Source organism: Macrosteles quadrilineatus, unplaced genomic scaffold (genome assembly GCF_028750875.1).
Source record: "Macrosteles quadrilineatus isolate MER2022 unplaced genomic scaffold, UCM_ALF_1.0 Scaffold_7__1_contigs__length_78375512, whole genome shotgun sequence".
Taxonomy (NCBI): domain Eukaryota; kingdom Metazoa; phylum Arthropoda; class Insecta; order Hemiptera; family Cicadellidae; genus Macrosteles; species Macrosteles quadrilineatus.
The window spans coordinates 29559178-29578913 of NW_026542600.1; the positions used below are offsets into that span (position 1 = coordinate 29559178).

General features: G+C 37.0%; 1 protein-coding gene across 4 annotated transcripts in view; it reads left to right on the top strand.

Annotated features, from left to right (window-relative positions):
• LOC128998322 (E3 ubiquitin-protein ligase HUWE1) overlaps window positions 1–19736 on the top strand; it is a 173687-nt gene that overhangs the window by 109520 nt on the left and 44431 nt on the right. For all 4 annotated transcript variants that reach the window (XM_054424414.1, XM_054424416.1, XM_054424415.1 and 1 more), the window contains 8 exons: window positions 4985–5221; window positions 7801–7966; window positions 9175–9346; window positions 10996–11122; window positions 11350–11505; window positions 12747–14205; window positions 18457–18651; window positions 18800–19061. In XM_054424414.1, coding sequence (XP_054280389.1) covers window positions 4985–5221; window positions 7801–7966; window positions 9175–9346; window positions 10996–11122; window positions 11350–11505; window positions 12747–14205; window positions 18457–18651; window positions 18800–19061 — 2774 coding nt within the window. The remainder of the gene's footprint in view (window positions 1–4984; window positions 5222–7800; window positions 7967–9174; window positions 9347–10995; window positions 11123–11349; window positions 11506–12746; window positions 14206–18456; window positions 18652–18799; window positions 19062–19736) is intronic.

Consider the following 19736-nt stretch of genomic DNA (forward strand, 5'->3'; position numbering starts at 1 on the left):
TAAAAAGCTAAATATCATATGAAAAACTGTCCTTTTTTAGTTTTAAAAAAAGCTTACATACATGCAATGTAAATTCAAAGGTCAAACTTTGACATTTTTTTATAGTTACATTGTTAAAGTAAATGTAACAATATTTTGTGCACCAACTATTGTTTGCATGTAGATTCAGAATATCACTTCAAATTTATTACATTTCTTACAACTTAGATTTTCCAACCGTGGTTACACTTGCCCTCTAAAATTTTGCTTGTGGGGCAAGTAAAATATAAGTAACAGTTCTAGAAGCTGAAAAGACAGGTTTTTCATCAATTGACCATAACAATATGAGCTAGATTTATAAAACTATGTATTAAAACTATTTTTTTCAAGTGAGTTAGTGCCTAGAGAGTTATACACACAATGCAAGCACCACTTTTTGTTATAATTTTCTATTTTTACAAGATTTTGCAATTTTACATTTCTTTGCATTTTACGATGTTTTCTGCAAAGGTCTACGGAAAAGTTCGTAACTTAAAAACGGATAGAGATATTTTGATCATTCAAAAAGTCCCAGAATTACAGACAATTTCCCTACTGACCCTCTTGCCCCTCATTCCTCTCAATGCGATATATTTTAATTCAGATGTGGGTGGTTCCACTTGCCCTCATGGTGGGGAAACTGGAACCACAAAGACAATTTTTTTATTTATGTTTATTTTTAAGAAAAAACCATTATTTTTTTAGTTATTCTAAAAGCTAATTAGTTGTAGTTATGGTACAAAAAATCACAATTACAAGTATAATATTAGGCCTACCTGAGCAATGTAAGGTCAAAGTTGAACAATACTAAAACCTGGTTCCACTTACCTTGACCCTAATTTTGTCAGATTTTGATGAAATTTGCTTTGAAGGTGTAAGACAGGATTAACTTAAATGAGTTTGCGAAAAAGCATGATCAGACCATGGGAACAGGGTTTTACGTGGGGTTTTATGCGGTAAAAATTGGTTTTTCTAATTTTTGACCCTCAAAACACAAAATTTCCCAATTTCTCTCTAGACTATTTTAAAGAACCTAAAAAAAAACAAATAATTTAGTACATCAAAGTGTTTTTGTACGGTTATTTGTTATGGAGAAAATTTAAAAAAATGCAAATTCAAAATTCCCATGTCGTTATTCTTATGGAGTATATTGTAAAATATTGTAGTTTGCTTGTTTATGGAAATATTTTGATAAAACAAGGAATTTTTTTCTTTTTTATACTAAGCTACTAATATTTTACAAAAAAAAAACACACTTTTATTAGCCTCCCTTAGCAGCAAACCTACAGGTTAAGTGTAAGAAAGGGCCATGTGGCCCTAACTTTGCCTGTGTAAATAAATGACTTTTCATTTAATTCCATTTCAAACCTAGGTACTTGTTAAACCTAATGTCATTTAAGTAGATTTAATTTTAAATCAATTCATGCAAATGTAAATTCTAGTCTGCAGGTTTGCTGCGGGGGGTATTTAATCTAAATGTGAGACCAAGTTCATCTCTTTTGACTTAACAAATCAACTTGATTTAGTATGATTACTGTCCAGCCTTCTTTATAAATGCAGTAACTTAACCTACTATTGTATTACCAAAATTTCAAGAGTGGGATGGAATTACAAAATCATTCCAGTATGGTCAAACTCAATCAGACATTTTTTCCATATTCACCTTTAGCGTTGCCTGCTTGTTGCATAAAACTGAATTACTAATGCAGTTGTCTTAGTTGACTGTCAATTTGAACAGTTGGATACAAGGTTTTTTTCCTATTCCATATATTTTTATAAAAATATAAAAGCACCCATATTTTTTAAGGGATGGACGGGATTGAATTTTTAGTTCGGGACGGGACAGGACGGGATTTTTATTTCCTTCCCGATTTTCGGGACGGGACGGGATTTTTTTCTGTGCATAAAAAGAAAGTGTGGAGTATTGCAGTTACCAAAAAAGACATATGAAATTAATTTTTACCGTTTGTGGCACTGATCTATAAAAAAACCATAAAATGGGTAACAATTTACAGGTACCTATAGAAACTTGTGACTCGCTGTCGAAATGACTGGCGGTCACGGTGCGATCGTCAAAATGACTGCGGTCAAGGGGTGATCGTCGGTATGACTCGCGGTCACAGCATGATCGTCGGTATGACTCCGCGGTCACGGCGTGATTGTCGGTATGACTCCGTGGTCAAGGTGTCATGGTCGGTATGACTCCGCGGTCACGGGGTGATCGTCGGTATGACTCCGCGGTCACGGGGTGATCGTCGGTATGACTCGTGGTCGCGACATGATCGTCAGTATGACTCGCGATCATGGCACGATCGTCGGCATGACTCCGCGGTCACGGCGCAATCGTCGGTATGACTCCGCGGTTACGGGGTGATCGTCGGTATGACTCGCGGTCACGGCACGATCTTCGGCAAGACTCCGCGGTCACTGCACGATCGTCGGCATGACTCCGCGATCACGGCGCGATCTTCGGCAAGACGCCACGGTCATGGTAACATGCAGTACTTAATGGTAACAGCGGTCACTGCACGATCGTCGGCATGACTCCGCGGTTACGGCGCGATCGTTGGTATGACTCGCGGTCGCGACATGATCGTCAGTATGACTCGCAATCATGGCACGATCGTCAGCATGACTCCGCGGTCACGGCGCAATCGTCGGTATGACTCCGCGGTTACGGGGTGATCGTTGGAATGACTCGCGGTCACGGCACAATCGTCGGCATGACTCCGTGGTCACGGCGCGATCATCGGTAGGATTCCGCAGTCACGTCGTGATCGTCGGTATGACTCCGTGGTCACGGGGTGATCGTCGGTATGACTCGCGATCACGGCACGATCTTCGGCAAGACTCCGCGGTCACTGCACGATCGTCGGCATGACTCCGCGATCACGGCGCGATCTTTGGCAAGTCTTCGCGGTCATGGTAACATGCAGTACTTAATGGTAACAGCGGTCACTGTACGATCGTCAGCATGATTCGCGGTCACGGCGCGATCGTCGGTATGACTTGCGGTTACGACGTGATCGTCGGTATGACTTGTGGTCACGGCGCGATCGTTGTTATGACTCGTGGTCATGGTGCGATTGTCTGTATGACTCCGCGGTCACGGAACACGGCGCAATCGTGGAAATGACTTTGTCTCCTGCGTTCGGGGACCTATCGCTCACAATAGCGGCATTGGCACTCGCGAAGCGGCAAAATCGCCAACGATCGGACCAAATCCCGTCCCGAAAAATTCCCAAATCAAATGTAATCCCGTCCCGATAATCGGGAATATTTTTTTCCCGAAAAATTCCCCAAATTTCGGGACCCGTCCATCCCTAATATTTTTTCTGAAAATATATTTCTAATGATTAAAGTTAAACACTAATATTTATGAAATATTCTAACTGAATGGATTATTATTGAATTACACCATAATAATCTTGTCACAACAAAACAGATTTTGTAACTATTGATCTTAAAATGTTTGTCGACTGGCGTTGATTGTTGTGGTTTTTCTTGACATACTGTTTTTGTTGGTGACTCACTTGGGTTTTATTTAACATGGGCTGTTGGATTTGCGGTTATTACCAATTATAATCTATCAAGTAGTTACAAAAATCATATACGAGGGCTATCCAGAAAGTAGATTATGTTTTTGTCTGTATCAGCTAGGGGCTGGGCTAGCGCGATCATCTTGGTGGTAGTTTGTTATGCAGCTCAGTCGGCATCTAGCCGTGCTAGTAAGAGGTTTCTGCTGTACTCCGTTGTGTTACTGTGACAGTTTAAAATTTCTGTATTAATTGAAAATGCCGCGAACTGTGAAGTGCGTGCAGTTATAAGGTTTTTGACTGCAAAAAACTGTAAACCGGTAGAAATCTATCGGCAACTTTGTGAAGTTTATGGGGAAAACATTATTAAGGTGGAGTTCGTCAGTGGGTCATCAAATTTAAAAATGGCCGAACTGACGTTCACGACGAAGAACGAAGTGGAAGACCCAGCATTGTGACTGCCGAACTTGTTGAAAAAGTCGATGCCGATGTCTGTAAAACTCGAAAGCCATTATACAATAACAGAACACTCTATGGGTTTTCCACAAATTTCGTGAAGTTTGTTGCACAAGATCATAACCGAAATGAAAAGCTTGGTTACCAAACTGTAACCAAACCAAAGAGTCCATTCATTTTTTTGCACGCACTTCACAGTTCGCGGCATTTTCAATTAACACAGAAATTTTAAACTGTCACAGTAACTCAACGGGGTACAGCAGAAACCTCTTACTAGCACGGCTAGATGCCGACTGAGCTGCATAACGAACTAACACCAAGATGGTCGCACTACTAAAAACTACCATATTAAAGATAAATGAAGGTCTAAAAACACAAAAAAAAAATCTAATCGAGGTGTGCTAGCCTGACATTTTAGTCAAGCCAAACTCGAGGTAATAGTGATCATCGCCAGCGGTAGTGGAGATATCACATTCATCTTTCCCCCATCATAGTGTTATTTGACTGTCGTTATACATACCACTATGTCAATGTTGATAGGCAGTAGAATTTTTCAGTGCAATTTAAAAATTATTTTCTGGTGATGCCAAATTTATTGATGTGTGGGTACCAGGTAATTTCGGGTTCCTGACTTATGCCAGTTCTCAAGTATTAGCCTCTTTAATCATTGCCTAAACTGTCTGTTATCTGATGTAAATACAAATCCCAGGGTGTTCACCCAACTTAAATTAGAAGAATTGTGGGGCTATACAGAATATGTCATACCGGTAGGAATTATACGGGAATTTTGAAGAGTCAATTTTGTGGACACTCTAAAACCACCTGCTCTAACTCTAACAAGATATTACTACTGATTCTCTATCACTGATGACTAAGACTCAACAACTGCCAACAGGCTGTCAAAGTTTTTAGCTTTAAAAGATTTGTATTCTAAATTAAAATAGTTTTAGAGTTTACAAGTTAAAACATTCCAGGAGAGGAAAACGAAGGAGAGGAAAGCAACGGTGGCTATGATGAAGATGGTTTGGAGTTGTTTGAGCCTGATGAAGGTTTATTCCGTATCCCTGGGCTTGACAGAGATTCTGACGATTTTCTCATGATTGAGTATTCTGAACCCGATCCCTCAGCTTCTGTAGGTCAACTGTGGTCGCGTGACAACTTCTTACCCTTCACTCTTTTTGAAGAAGGCAACAATGCATCAGACAATACAGGTACATGTTGACTGGTATATGAGCTGGTAAGATTTTGCTGGCCTGAAGTGGCATGTCTGCATTGTGTGATCCCCATAGTCAGATGTTTCTAGCCCTTAGTAGTGGTGGATACTATACTACAGTAGTTTGTACCCTAAGGTTGTTGGTTTTTTTCTTTTTTTTCACCTTAAGTAGTTGGTCAAGGATAAAAATTGAATAAAGATTTGCTTTTGTATTAGTTTTGAAAAGAACTTTTATTTTTGCAATAATTCCTTGGCATGCATTTAAACAAAATCGGTTCCATCCTCTTGCTTGTCACTTATTTTATTCAACCTTGTTGACACATTCTTTGTTATTGCTGAGTCACTGTTTACCATTTGATTTTAAAATGGGAATGAGTTTTTAATATTAAAAGTCTTTGTTTTTATTAATGGTGTTGGTTCTTGCTTTTTAGTGTATCCATTAAGTTTTATTTTTTTCATTCTATTTCTATTAATATTAGCCAAATGGTGTTGGTTTTTTGCAGTAGTAAATTAAATGGTTTTAACACATAACAAAGTATTATTAAACCAGTACTTTTATTTCTAATAAAAGTTTTTTTTTGTTTTTGCATGAACCCTAATACATCTTTAGATGATGATTTTCTTTTTTAGCAAATAAGCCATTACTGTAGTTGTCACAATACTCTTTTATTTTAAGGAACTTGAGGCAAACAATCCCTCACTGTTCAATTTGTTAGGCTGGGCGCACACTGATCCAGCATTTCACCTGAAGCAAAATGTTGCACAACGATTTGCTTGAAGCGTTTTGTTAATTTGCTTCGCCAGTGTGCGGGAGGTTCAAACATGATTCAGCATTTGGTTTCAATCAAAATTAAGAAAAATAAATATTAGAATTACATATTATGTCTACTGGTCTTATACTACAGTATTGTTTTAACACATATGTGACGAGGAAGTCAACTATTGCTGTATGTCAGTTTTTGAAAAATGCTGGACTAAATAGAAAGACAACATTGGGTTCACCCAATCAATCTGATGATAGACAGCTTTCCCCTCAGAAATTAAATCAGATCCAGGGAAATTTTACAATCATTGTCGAATAAATGCTATAGTATTTTATAGGAAGGGTTTTAAATACCGTAAGAAATTATTATTAGATAGCGCCGTGATGGTTATATAAATAGGTAATGATTAATGAACTAAGTAACCTTGGTAATTTCTTAATTATTTTACTACTTTGCATGGGCTGTATGACTACCAAAATGGTAGCAAGAAAAATCAAACAACAGTATTGTTCAATAGAAATTCAAAATTATAAATGTATAATTGTTAAAGTTTCAACGCAATTTCAAAATTCATTTTTCAAAGAAGAGTTAATTTTAAACAACAAACGGTCAATTGAATTTTGAAAGCCATTAAGCTTTACTAGCTAGAAGGGATTTGGCGCATGCGCAGAACGTTTTGCTCCTTGAAACATCAAACATCGTGCTGTATGGGATCCATTCGTCGAGCAACTGCTCAAATGTTTCAAGGCGTTGCAAGGCGCCTTGCAACGTTTGCTTGTTGAGTGTGTGGCCTTTCATTGAAATTTAAATAGTTAAAACTATCGACGAGGCCGATTATTATCACGGCGGACTACCGGCGCACTTGATCCGACCTTTGCATTGACTGACCTTGGCACTTTGAACTGTCTGCAGTCGAATTTACTACTTTCCACTCCACTCATTACCCTACAATCCACTCATCACTCTCCACTCTCCTCACTACCCCCATTACACACGTAAACTCACACACACAGTCTCTCTCTCTCTCCCTCTCCCGGCCACCACGAAAATCTATTAAAGCGCTATATTTTACCAGCATTGTGTTCATGGAAATAACATTACTAATTTCAGTAATAATAATGACCTATTGTCTATTTAATTTCCATTCCACTAAATCAATAATTTTTCTTTTTTTCTACATAACAGCAACTTAGCAGACGCACAGGTAGCACTGCCTATGTCTGCTAGTTCCTTTGTTTTGTTTTTAAATTTTTAAGCTATTAAAACTAAAACTCTTATGTATTTTTAGTGACTAAAGTTTCTGTCTTATATATACAGAATTTACTTTATTATAGCTTCATGTAATCCTGTTGCTTCATTGTTATACTGAACACATGACTTTTTTGTATATATATATATATATATTATTTTATGAGTACAGTTTGTAGCCAATGTTTTTTGGAATAAATTATATATTCATTCATTTATTCATTCATTCATTCTTATTGTAGGTGATGATTTAATTTTATTACCTCATGTAGCAGTTGCTGACCTCATTTTGAGAGGTCTAGTCTTGTTGTACTCAAGTTTTTTAATATTGATGTTGATAGCTTTAATTTATATTTAGTTGTTCATGTTTATATTTCCTGTTGTGTAAAATGAAGGCAGTAAAGTACAGAAAGTGAACACACTAAAAGAATAATTCAGTTAAAAACAAAAGTTTAATAACATTTCATTAAAAATATTGTGAACATTAAACATGGCCTTGGCTCTAATTTTGTAATACTCTGCGAATGTTATGACTAATACACAACTTGGGCTTGTCAATGTTTAGGCTCTCGCAGTGTGATCCCTGCACAGCATCCTCTGATGGCTCGTAATGTCGACAACCAACCCACCACCTCATCTACTAACCGCACCCAGCGTATGAGTCGCACTCGTCGCTACCAATATGTCCAGATGAACCGAGCTGCTGTTGCTGCACCTGTATTTTTACAGAGGTATACTTAAATATACTTAAATTTATAGTAATCAACTTCTAGTTAACTGAATAGATTAATTATTTTAAAAATCTATAGGCCATTTATACTGTGAAGTTGTGACATTGCTATTTAGAGCCTCTAAAATGACACATTCAGGTGTGTGAGTTGAGTTACCCAATAAAAAATTAGGGCTATATAAAAATTAAATCACTATGTATGTAGCTCAATTTTAAGCATCAAATCATAAGGGATAACTGCTATCCTATGTTTATATGACCTTTCAACCCATCAGAGTTTTTCTTGTTTGCTAATTAACTCTCTAAATTTAACTGTTCCATTTATTAATATTATTATTTGTGTTTCAACACTATTGGCATTTTTTTTATATTTTGTAAAGGAACTTCAACCCTGGTCTTGTTACTACTAACAATCAACATTTTGTAGGAGGTAGCATCATGATAGCCCAATGACAAACAAAAACGTAGTTGTTTTACATTTTAGGATGAATGAAAAGAAAATACTTGTTTACTTGATGTGAATACAACATTCTACCACAGACAGTCAATCACACACTTAACATTCAATCTATCTTAGCAAAAATCTTCATTAATTTTGTAAATTCTAGCACACAAGGAGATCTTTATTATTTTCTTTGTTTAGTTAATTTTTGGTCATGTTATTTAAAAGAATATTGTAGACATTTTCCATCTCGATTAATAAAAAAAAAACAAAGTTTTCTTGATGTTTTGGGATCTGGAATCAAGTGAAAGCAAACAACTCTGGTTTGACGGACCAAGCACAAAAAGCCCATCTTTGGCTGACGTGCCCCAGGACAAGGTTGGCCCCTAAAGAGTCAATCAAGTGAAACCACTATTTTGTACAGAGGTGATAGATGTAATCTTCAATTTTTATTCAATTACTATACAGTTATCTGGGTTTTTAAATGTGATTTTCCAGCTTTCCTGAGCTTGTGAACTAATTTTATGTTTTGAGCACTTTCCCACTTGCTCAGAGGTGGACGGCATCATCGTGGACACTTTTTTTTATTGTTAGTTTGGCAATAAATCTGTCAATTAAATCTGTTAATCTGTTAAAATGATAAGGTTGTATCTAACATAGGAGGATCGGTCTAGCTGTTGTCCTGTTGTATCCTCTGGTGAGGTAGCCTGTCTCAACTAAACATGAAACGACCTCTAAGATTACTTAACTTGCAAATTTGATTGTAGGTTGATGGGTCAAGGAAACACAGATCCCCCAAATTATCTTAACATCCCAGGCCATCCTGGCAACACCTACGGAGAGATGATAGCTTCCACCTTTCCCAACACTCGACTAATCGTAATGGACAATGGCCTAGGGATCCTTACCAATGCCGAGGAGGAGCAAATCAATTTTGTGGTAAGTTGTACTATGATTAGATATGCCTTTCCCAATTATTATCCAAACTCCAACCATCCAGATCGCTAATTGTCCGGACCTCAAGGAGATTAAAAATTACGATTTTCGACGACGCTACTCCAGCTGAACTTCTACGTCTGATGATAATCTTTACATACCATGGGAGATGCCCTGGATTTTGCCACAATCGCGGATGACGATTATAATGTTTCAGTGACCGCAAGAAACGACGATAATGTCTACAAATCGTTGGAGACGTTCAGGAATTAAAATTTTTAGAAAACAGGCCTACATATTCATTTGAGGTTATAACTTAGTTTAAGGTGCAGGCTTGTTGAAAAAATATTTAACAAAGGCTTAGATTGGTGACTGTGACGGTTTTTTTTTTTTAGGCCTAGTGCCTGTATCAATATTGTGGGTTTTTAGGTATTTCATTAGGTTAAAAGTCCTTTTGGATCCCCACCTCTAGAGATTATTAAATTTATGTTGCATTTCGCAAATCTGTTGTTTGCTTCATCAATTTTAAAATACTTTCAAACTTGGGATACAATTATCAAAAATTGATCACAAATTAGTCTATAAAACAACATCTTAAGGTAGCCCTACTTCAACATCCCTGTAATAAACTAATCCACTTTCACTTATTATTAACAGACAAAACAAGTTTAATTATTCACATCAACATACAAATTATTTAAGAAATACGACGCAAACAAAGGCCAATTCTTCAATTTCAAAGAAACTTGGCAGACGAACGACGCTAAACTACATTTTAAACTTTCTCACCTCGCTAGAGAAAGAGAAGACAAAACAAAATTAAGTACAAACCACTGAACAAAGCATACAAACAATATCAAATAAAAGCCCTTTTAGGTTTGATGAATGACGGCTTGGCTGTTTGTCATGCAAGTCTTAAATTGGTTATAGTTTGAGTGAAACTAAACATGTACAGGGGCGGGGGAGTTAATATAATGTTAACGTGGAAAACATTCATGCAGGTACCTGGATAAACTTTGAAAAATCAGGAATTTCACTAAAAAAAAACAGTATACGCCCCCCGCGGTTGTATTAGCATTTGTGGTACATGTTGTAGTTCAGAATATAATTTACTGTTTCATCAGGGATCACCATCTGTTAGTTACATTGCTGCCCCTGTGTAAACAGTAAACGGTGTTATTCAAAATTATAAATGACAGCATAAATCTTCAATTTCAAAACTTTTGAATCTCAAAACTAGTAGATTGAATCTCAAAACCGAATTCTTAGCAAAGTTTTGGTGGTTTTTATATTAGAGATTCAGTTTTGAAAGATCACTAGTATCAATCGACTCGTATTTTAAATCCATCATGCAGCGAGTGAGTATTATAACGTGGTACCGGTATCGTTCAAAGGGCTGAATCATATTATGCAATGTTTTCATTTGTACTGTTATGCCAAAATGCACTTTACTAAACTAGGTTTTAAACTACTTTTTGTTTATTTTAAATAATTTTTTTCTTTTGTACAGTGTTTGTACTTGTATTTGTTCCTTTCACTACTAAAATGTCAAGTATCACCATTACAAAGTTCACTATATACATGCCATACAGCGAAAACTGACACTTTACCAATATTTGTGATTCTAATTAATTTTACTCTTTACATTTCAGGATCAGTCTGGATATCTGTTGGGGCCCAGCTTGGCCGCAACCCTCAACAATGTGCCCACATCAATGTATTGGTGGAATGAGGAACTTAAATTGCTCGACCGGGACTCCATTTGTGACTGTGCTATCTGTAAGTCAATTTCATTACTATATCAAACTTATCTGTTATACTTTCAATTCACGTAAATTTTGTTTTATAATCCTGTTTATTCTTGAGTAGCATGCCAGTAGATGCAAGTTGCCGACAGTTCATTTTTTTTTTAACTTTAGTATGCGTAGTTTTGTTGGTGCTCTTTCTTGTTCTCTTATAATACTCTAGTTATCTTGTACAAATTAGTAAGTCTTTTATGTTCATAGGTGTTGGATTTGAACTGGTTCCAATATTTGAACGCTACCGCAATGAAGAGTTTGCTGAAAGAAAAGAAAAGCGCAAAAAGATGGATGAAGAAGAAGACAACAATAAAAAAACTAATACCACTAACGGGGAAACAGAGAAGAAGAAACTGTATGATGGTAATAAATAAGTACATTTCTTTATTTAACACGTTCGCTACCGAGCGTCGCATATATGCGACGCCGCGATCATTGCCATGGACCGAGGTATACAATTCAATCTTAGACATAGACTGGCTGTCACTTGGTTAACAACAATATACACAGACCATTATTATAAATTTATTATTATTATTATTAAATTATTATAATTTTCTTGGAATAGCCCAATCACCGCATATAATACGACAGTTAATTTTTGTTTTTAGATCAAAGTAAGTAAAAAAACCCATATTTTTAAAGAACAGTTAATAATTGAACAAATATAAAAGCTACATAGGATAATGCATCATACATACATACAGTGATGCAGCAAAGTAAAGAACAGTTATTACAACTAACATATGACGTCACCAATCATCATATCCACAGACCAAGCGATGCAGTTGTGCGACAGACATCCCTGTAGACCACTGCAGAGAATTTGAATGTGAGCGAAGGCAGTCTATAGGTAAAAACCAGCCGTGTATACGTTTTGCACAGCTGTTGGAACATCTTGAGCTGGTCCATATAAATGAACAATTTTGTACTATTGCGGTAGCAAACGTGTTAAGGAGATATATTTTTATTAGGGATGGGTCAATTCCAAAAGTCGATTCTCAATTCCACTGATTCTTGGCTTTGGAATCGGAATCGAAAATCAGCCGCTCAAAGTCAATTAGGCAGACATAGACATAAATTACAATTAATTCATACAAAAGAACAGTTTTTCTTCATATCGATGTATTTTTTTTTTTTTTTTTTTTTTTTTTTTAATAGTTAGCCCATAGCCTAAAATAAACTCAACATTTTAGTTGATCAAACTTCTATTTAGTACAGCTCTGAATGAGGTCAGGGAAAGCACGCTTGGAACAATGATAATGGGCAGAAACCTAATCACCTATAGAACCTGTACACCTATAGAATGCTGTTAGTTCATCAAGCAACTCAGGTTTGACCGGTTCTGACACACCTAGATGGGAGCACAAAAAGCCCATCTGCGACTGACGTGCACCGGGACAAGTTCCACCCCAACTCAATCAATCAATCAAGTGTTGATATCAGCAGTGCTCAATTTTTGCCTCGGAAAGATAAAAATGTTGGCATGAATAGGAGCTAATCACATTAAATAGGTTACAGTTCTGGCAACTAATTTTTTACAAATCAAGCACTGGATAACAGTATTTTTATATAGCCTCTAAGCTGTGTGTGTGTTGTTGCAGGTATAATGGATATGTTTGACTCACCGCGTCCACCAGCCAGATTGCCTACGCGGCGCATTGCTATGTTGGCTGCAGCACAGGAGGTAGCACATGCTACGGAGAGCCTGGCTGGCTCCATTGTAGAGTCAGTGTTACATCCACGTGTTGTCCAATCTCAAAACACTCGACCTCTCCCAATACAACCTCCAGCCGGACCCTCGTCTCCACAAGAGCCTCCTGATACTCAGCACAATACAGAAGATCAGGAACACAACGACCTACTTGTTGTGCCATTCGTCCACCGCCGACCTCAGGCATCCAGCATTCCTGAAGCAGTTGAGCTCATCCCTGTAACTCCTCCCGCGTCAGAAATATCAGATCCAATGGGATTGATTCCGGGCAGTGTTCCATACCCCCCACCTAGTGACCCCGAAGATGGATTCTTCCGTGTCAACCCAACTTTTATCAACCAAACCGAGAACAACAGCGGGTCTGTAAATAGTGAGATTACGGATGAATCACAGTCACAAGTGAGTGTGGAAAACAGTGATCCCAGGAATTACGATGGAAGTGGACAGGAACAGAGACCTCTTGGGTCGTTGCCAGTTGATATGAGCCCATCAAACAACCCCCAGTCCCTCTTTGTTGACTCACCAACAGGTTTGCCTTCCTCCACTCAATCGTCCAACAACAGTGCTCAGTCGTTGTTTGTACTAACACAACCCGATGAGACCCAAGAGGCTCGATTGCCTTCATCTCAATCAAGTTCAGACCCCTTTTTCCCACTGACACAGCGTCTCCCGCTAGAACAAGAGATGCAAATTTCATCAAATCAACCGTCACAGAGCAGTGAAGGGTCTTTGTTTGTTTTATCTCAACCGAGTACAACTGGTGAAATACAAATTCCGTTCAGTCAGACGTCACAAGGCATTGGAGATTCTGAAACCTCGTCAGCCATCTCAAACCAAAATGACGAAGGGCTCGAAATTGAAACTAGTCATTGTTCCCAAAATTCTCAGTTATCTGTTGACATGTTTGCCCCTAATCAGCCCTCGCAAGATGGTTCACAATCTTCTGTAGATATAAGTGACCTGCCAACCCAACCGAATTTGGCGCTGCTGAACCGTCCACCCCCCAATAATACTCTAGAAATCCAAAATCGCCAACCACCGTCTATTCACAGTTCACAATCATCGGTAGACTTCCATGATTTACCAACTCAGCCAAACATGGCTCTGATCAACCGTACAGCTCAAAACTTGGATATGGCTAACATTCAAGCGATCCAGAATAGTTCTCAAGATTTAGCTGCACAACCCAACAGATTTCTAGAAATCCGCATGTCAGCTGATTGGTTGCAGACAGTCGAAGGGCAAGGTATTCCGATCGAAGAGGATAGGCTAGACAACCAAGCCTTTAGCCAACAACTTGCGCAATCAGTCCAACCTGAAATTCAGCGTCAACTATCAGTTCAGAATGTGTAAGTTTAATTTAGTTTTTATTAGGGATGGACGAGATTGGATTTTTAGTTCGAGACGAGACGAGACGAGATTTTTTATTTCTCATAAAATTTCGAGACAAGATCGAGACGGGATTTCCCTTCTCATACACAACGGGAAATGCACGTTAAGAATTTTTACCTGATTTTGTAACATTGTTAGATGACTGTTTAAATACAAAAATAATGATAATAGGCAAGAATATTTACAATCTTTTATTAAAAAACATCAGCATAACATTTTTTTATTAATCACGCCTAACTTAAATGCCTACGATTAGGAAACATGGTGATATCAGTTAGGATAGAGTTCAACTTATCCTAAAGAAAATAAAACATAAAATAAAATATTAATTTTTATAAAATAGTTACTTGTTTTGACTTTTTTATAGTAATAAAACATTCCTCACACTGTTAACACTTAACAAAACTTCTCAAATGTTATTAAAATAATTAAAGTAATATTTACATTTGAAGAATTAATTAAATAAGAACCCCTTCGTAAAGGAAACGCAACTACAACACGCTCCTGTATTGCGGGTATTGCATTGACTTTCTGCAGGCGTTTTGAAATTTTTTTTAATTTTTTTTTATTCTCGTCTCGATAAAAATCTCGGCCAAAAAGAAATCTCGTCTCGTGTAACGAGATTAAAAATTTCCCAAAAATTTCCCGAAATTTCGAGACTTGACCATCCCTAGTTTTTATATATTTTTTTGAATGCTACAAATCTAATCTGGATTTGAAATTTTCCTTGTACCTACACTATTTGTTTTAAGATAATGAAAAACATATTCCAATTTTCTTTTTCCCCTTTTGGTCCATGATCTTTTTGAAATTTCAAACAACAACTGATTTTTTAAACTTCAACATCAAGATTGTTGTAACAGGTTAAACAATTTCAAAAGACTAAATCTTCTAGTGTCTTAGATGTATCTCTACTTCTAAAACTTTATCTTTAGTTGAAACAATATTCAAAGCATTATACTAATTCAATACTATCAGTCTAAATATTGAATGTATTCAAAATCATTAATATTCAACTCTGTGAAACAAACACTCACCTAAGATATAAAAGCGTTAGAGTGGGTCCGCGGAATTGGCTAACTCTGGAACTCGCTAACCCCATGGTAAATGCCCTATCTTCAGATTTGGTCGATGAGAGGAACTCGTTAACTTGTTTGGTTACGGAATTGGCTAACTCCGGAACCCACTAACCCGCTCTAGAGCCGGGTTAGCGAATTCCGTCCTCGTACGGAAGTCGCTAACTCGGTCCCACGGCGGAACTCGCTAACTCCCAATCAGAAGCCTCGCGGGGCCGTCCAATGGGAGCCAGGCACGAATATTTTTGGCTAGTGTTGCCGAAAGTGTAGTACCTATATCGTATCGGTACCATAATGTCATATCCTACGATTAATTAGGAGTAAGAGCAACGTAGTCGATAAAATAAATATATTTAGAAGTATGTTATTTGTTCTTTACTGTTTTGTTATTTAACTAGGGAACGTGTTATTAGTTGTGATTAGAACGTTTTATTTGGTTAAACGAGGTTTTAAATTACTGAAAACAAGAAACAATTGTAAACTAAACACGACCTCTAAAGACAGTGCACCGGACAGAACTAATAATAAAACTATCTTCATCTGATCCATAAGGATGAGAAATGTACTAATATAAGGGAGTATGTTTTATATGTGGGTTTCTTACTTAAATAGTAGCTTATTGGTATGCAAAAAGATAAAAATGCACATTTAATTTGGATCTATTACATGTTATGAAATATCTATTTTCATAGTCCGCCATTTGTTTCTTTTATTCAAACAAATATAGCATTTTGTGAACTTCTGCAAATAAAAATTATTGAGTTCGTATTTTATATACTGGGCTTGTAACCTTGAATCATAAATCATAATAAAATTTACACGTTAAACGTCATTACAGAATTACATTGTAGTGGTAATGTATTTTAAATGGAGCTATTGAATTTAAATAAATATTTATCAATACATTATAAAGTGGTAGGCCTAATGTATTCATGGATTGCATTAAAAATTAGTCTATGCATAAATACAACTTGTAAATTTCTTTTATCGTAGGCTATTAGTGTAGAACCCGGGTCATCCTCTTAATTTTGTTGAATTAATATTAATTTTACGTCTTTCAGTAGGCCTACTTTTTAAAATTCTGGAGTTTTTCTCCAGGCTGGTTCTAAATGGACCTAGGCATTCTTGTTTGTAACAATTCTTATGAATGGTGGCCATAGCTAAAATTACTTGATCTTATCCAAAAACAAAGCTATTGTCTATTGTGTAGCTCAGTACCGGGAACGGTGAACCGAGCAATGGCTTGGTATAGTTTATATCGATTATGAAAGCAATATAAAGGAAACCCAACACTCAAATCAGGAAAATCCGTCAATTTGTTTATTAAGAATCGTGAATTAAAATAACCCTGTCACGTTTTATTGTATGAATATTATACAGGGTGACACAAAGGAACCGGACGTTTTTTAAACAAGTAGTACACAGTAGTTAAATGGAATAAAATGGTTTTAATAATGTATATAGTGAGATAAACATTTGCCATTTGTTACAAAAAGTAATTTTTTTTAATGACGTCATGCATATGGGGGCCATGTACTTATCTACAAATGTTCATTCTGGTCTGAAAATCATCTGAAACTCGGGTCAGGAGGTCTTGTTCAATGCCATTGATATCTTCTGTAATTGCAAACTTAAAATCCTCTAGAGTACGTGATTGTAAGCATAAACACGCTCCTTAAGAAACCCCAAAAGTAAGTAATCACTAGTGGACAAGTCAGGTAATCTTGGCGGCCACGGTATGTCACTAAAGCGAGAAATCACCTTTTATGAAACGTTCATTCAATACTGCGATGTTTTCGGGTGTTCTCGAAGTTCTAACAAGGCCTAGTGGTTTCTTCTTTGTTATATTACCAGTTGTTCGGAACCCTGAAACCCATCTTAATAGCGTATTTCGGCTTGGAACCGTTCTCCATGGCGTTCAATATTAAAATATAGACTCAAATCCCACTAGATTTGACGACGGATTCACAATTTCGGACCAAAGTATCGTGTGCGAAAACGCGATGGCCTAGGGTCCACTGAGTCATTTAAACAAAAATGGCAAGCCTCACTGAAGGTTATGACATAACTTCAATCTTCCTACCACGTTCGACAACAATAGAACAGCTGTTTAAAAAACGTCCGGTTCCTTTGTGTCACCCTTTATCTTCTCCTATTATTTACTAGTGGTGCTGGTGTACAATCTAAAAACTAAAAACCGTTTTAAAACATGTAACATTATTGCTAAAAAGTCAACACATTTTAGAATTAGGCAACTATTTACTAGTAGGCCTACAATGCTTTGGTTTAAACTATTAGGCCTGGATAAAAACTTAGTCAATGTCATCAAATCTACACGTAAATTGGACGGTTCAACGACGAACATTTAATTTCAAATTATGAATTAGTTATGAAAGTTACGATGGTTGATGACTGTATTAATTAATGGTTTTAGTTTATTACGACATTACGATTAAATTTGTTATCTGTGTTTGAGAACTTAGCTTAATTTTGTATAGGTTTAATTATTTAGTACCAATTAAACTGAATTTTCAATATTTTTCATATTCTATTATTTTATTTTATACTGATGGCATTTATATTTAAGATTGAAATCATAAACATTTAACTGGCCATTGTACAGTTAAATAAAAAAACACTTTTTCATGATTTTTTAATTGTCTTTGAATTACTTTGGGCTAGTTATCTGTTAAAAGTGGAATTGATAACAAAAAACAATAAAATTTACTGTATCTTCATTGACACTGACATTTTGAAATACGGCAGTGTACGATTATTTTGTCGTACAAGGTTGGCAACGCTCCGTGCAGTGGGCGCGTCCGGGTTAGCTACTTCCAGAGTTAGCGAATTCCGCCGCGAGACAAAATTGATTTAGCTGGTTCCGGAGTTAGCCAATTCCTGACAGAGACGGTTAGCCAGTTCCGACACACGACCGAGTTAGCGAGTTCCTGAGTTAGCAAATTCCTACGTCTCGTTAGAGTTGAACAATGAATCAACAGCAATAGGTGTTATTTGTATGTAAATACAAAAATATCTTTTTTGAACTCTGAAAGTAAGTTCTATAGAATTTGCTAAATCCATCAGAAAATGTTTCAACATTCACATGCAATTAACTATGAAATCAATTTTCAGGGAAAGATCAGAGTACATTCCCCCACCACCCCCTCCGTTGCCTGTCAGTGCAGCTCTCACTGTTGAGCCTTCTCAATCATCCATGTCGTCCAACAGCTCAATAATCCCTGAAGAATTACCCGAAGGTGTGGATCCATCATTCCTAGCAGCTCTTCCTGAAGACATGAGAGCTGAAGTTATTTCTGAACATCTGAGGTGAGTTGCCTTCTTATTTAGTTTTAAAATATAATTTTTTGTTCAAGTACAAGGTCATGTACTTTAAATTTAATATTGCTCTAGTTTAACCATCACTCATCTCAGTCAGATTTGGCGAGCTCTGCTCAATACAACACTTTTGTCACAGGCTACAGCGACTGCAGAATCGAGTGCAGCAGATCTCCTCTCAGAGCAGTGCAGGTTCTGAGGATACGTTGAGCACACCTGGACCAAGTGGCATGGAAGTGAACGCAGACTTTCTGGCGGCTTTGCCCCCTGCTATACAGGAGGAGGTACTAGCTCAACAGAGACTTGAACAACAACGCCAAGCTGCCGCTGCAGCCAACCCTAATGAACCAGTGGATGCTGCTGCATTCTTCCAAGATCTACCTCATGCCCTCCGACAATCTGTGAGTGAAATAGGGTCATTGATACATTGCATCTGCAACATAACTGTACCGGTCCCAAATAAAGTCCAAGGGTCTACAGGAGGTATCGCTGCCACCACCACTCTAAAAAGGGAGAGTAGGCTTAATGAGAACGGGAAGATAAAAATAAAATAATAGCTTTGATGCTGAAAACTTGAGTTTAAGGTTTATTCGAATATTAGGTAACAATGTGTGTGTATATATTGACTTTCAGAAATGATGTAAACAGTATGATGGGTGAAGCGCAACTAATACCTAGATGATAATGTCGGCGTGCTCCCTCCCTATTCCAATACGGGATCAAGTAACTTCAACGCGTCTCTTTCTTCTTACACTTGCATTTAAATCACGTGATTTGTCATTAGATAAGCCTAAAAGGCTGAAAAGATCTAAGGAAACTGTTACAACTTAACTTAAATACAAAAAGAAAAAAAAAAACAACTTAATATTACACTTAATTTTAGGGAGGGTGACACGCTACATAACTAACTAGGAAAGTGTCGATTCTCGATACCACCAATACTTGGCCGTTGGTATCGGTATCGAGAATAATCGATCGTCAAAAGTCGATTCCGATACTGGTACCCATCAAGCCCGCATGATCGAAAAATTATCACCGCTATTGCCACGAACGTGCAAGACGACGACGTTTCTTTG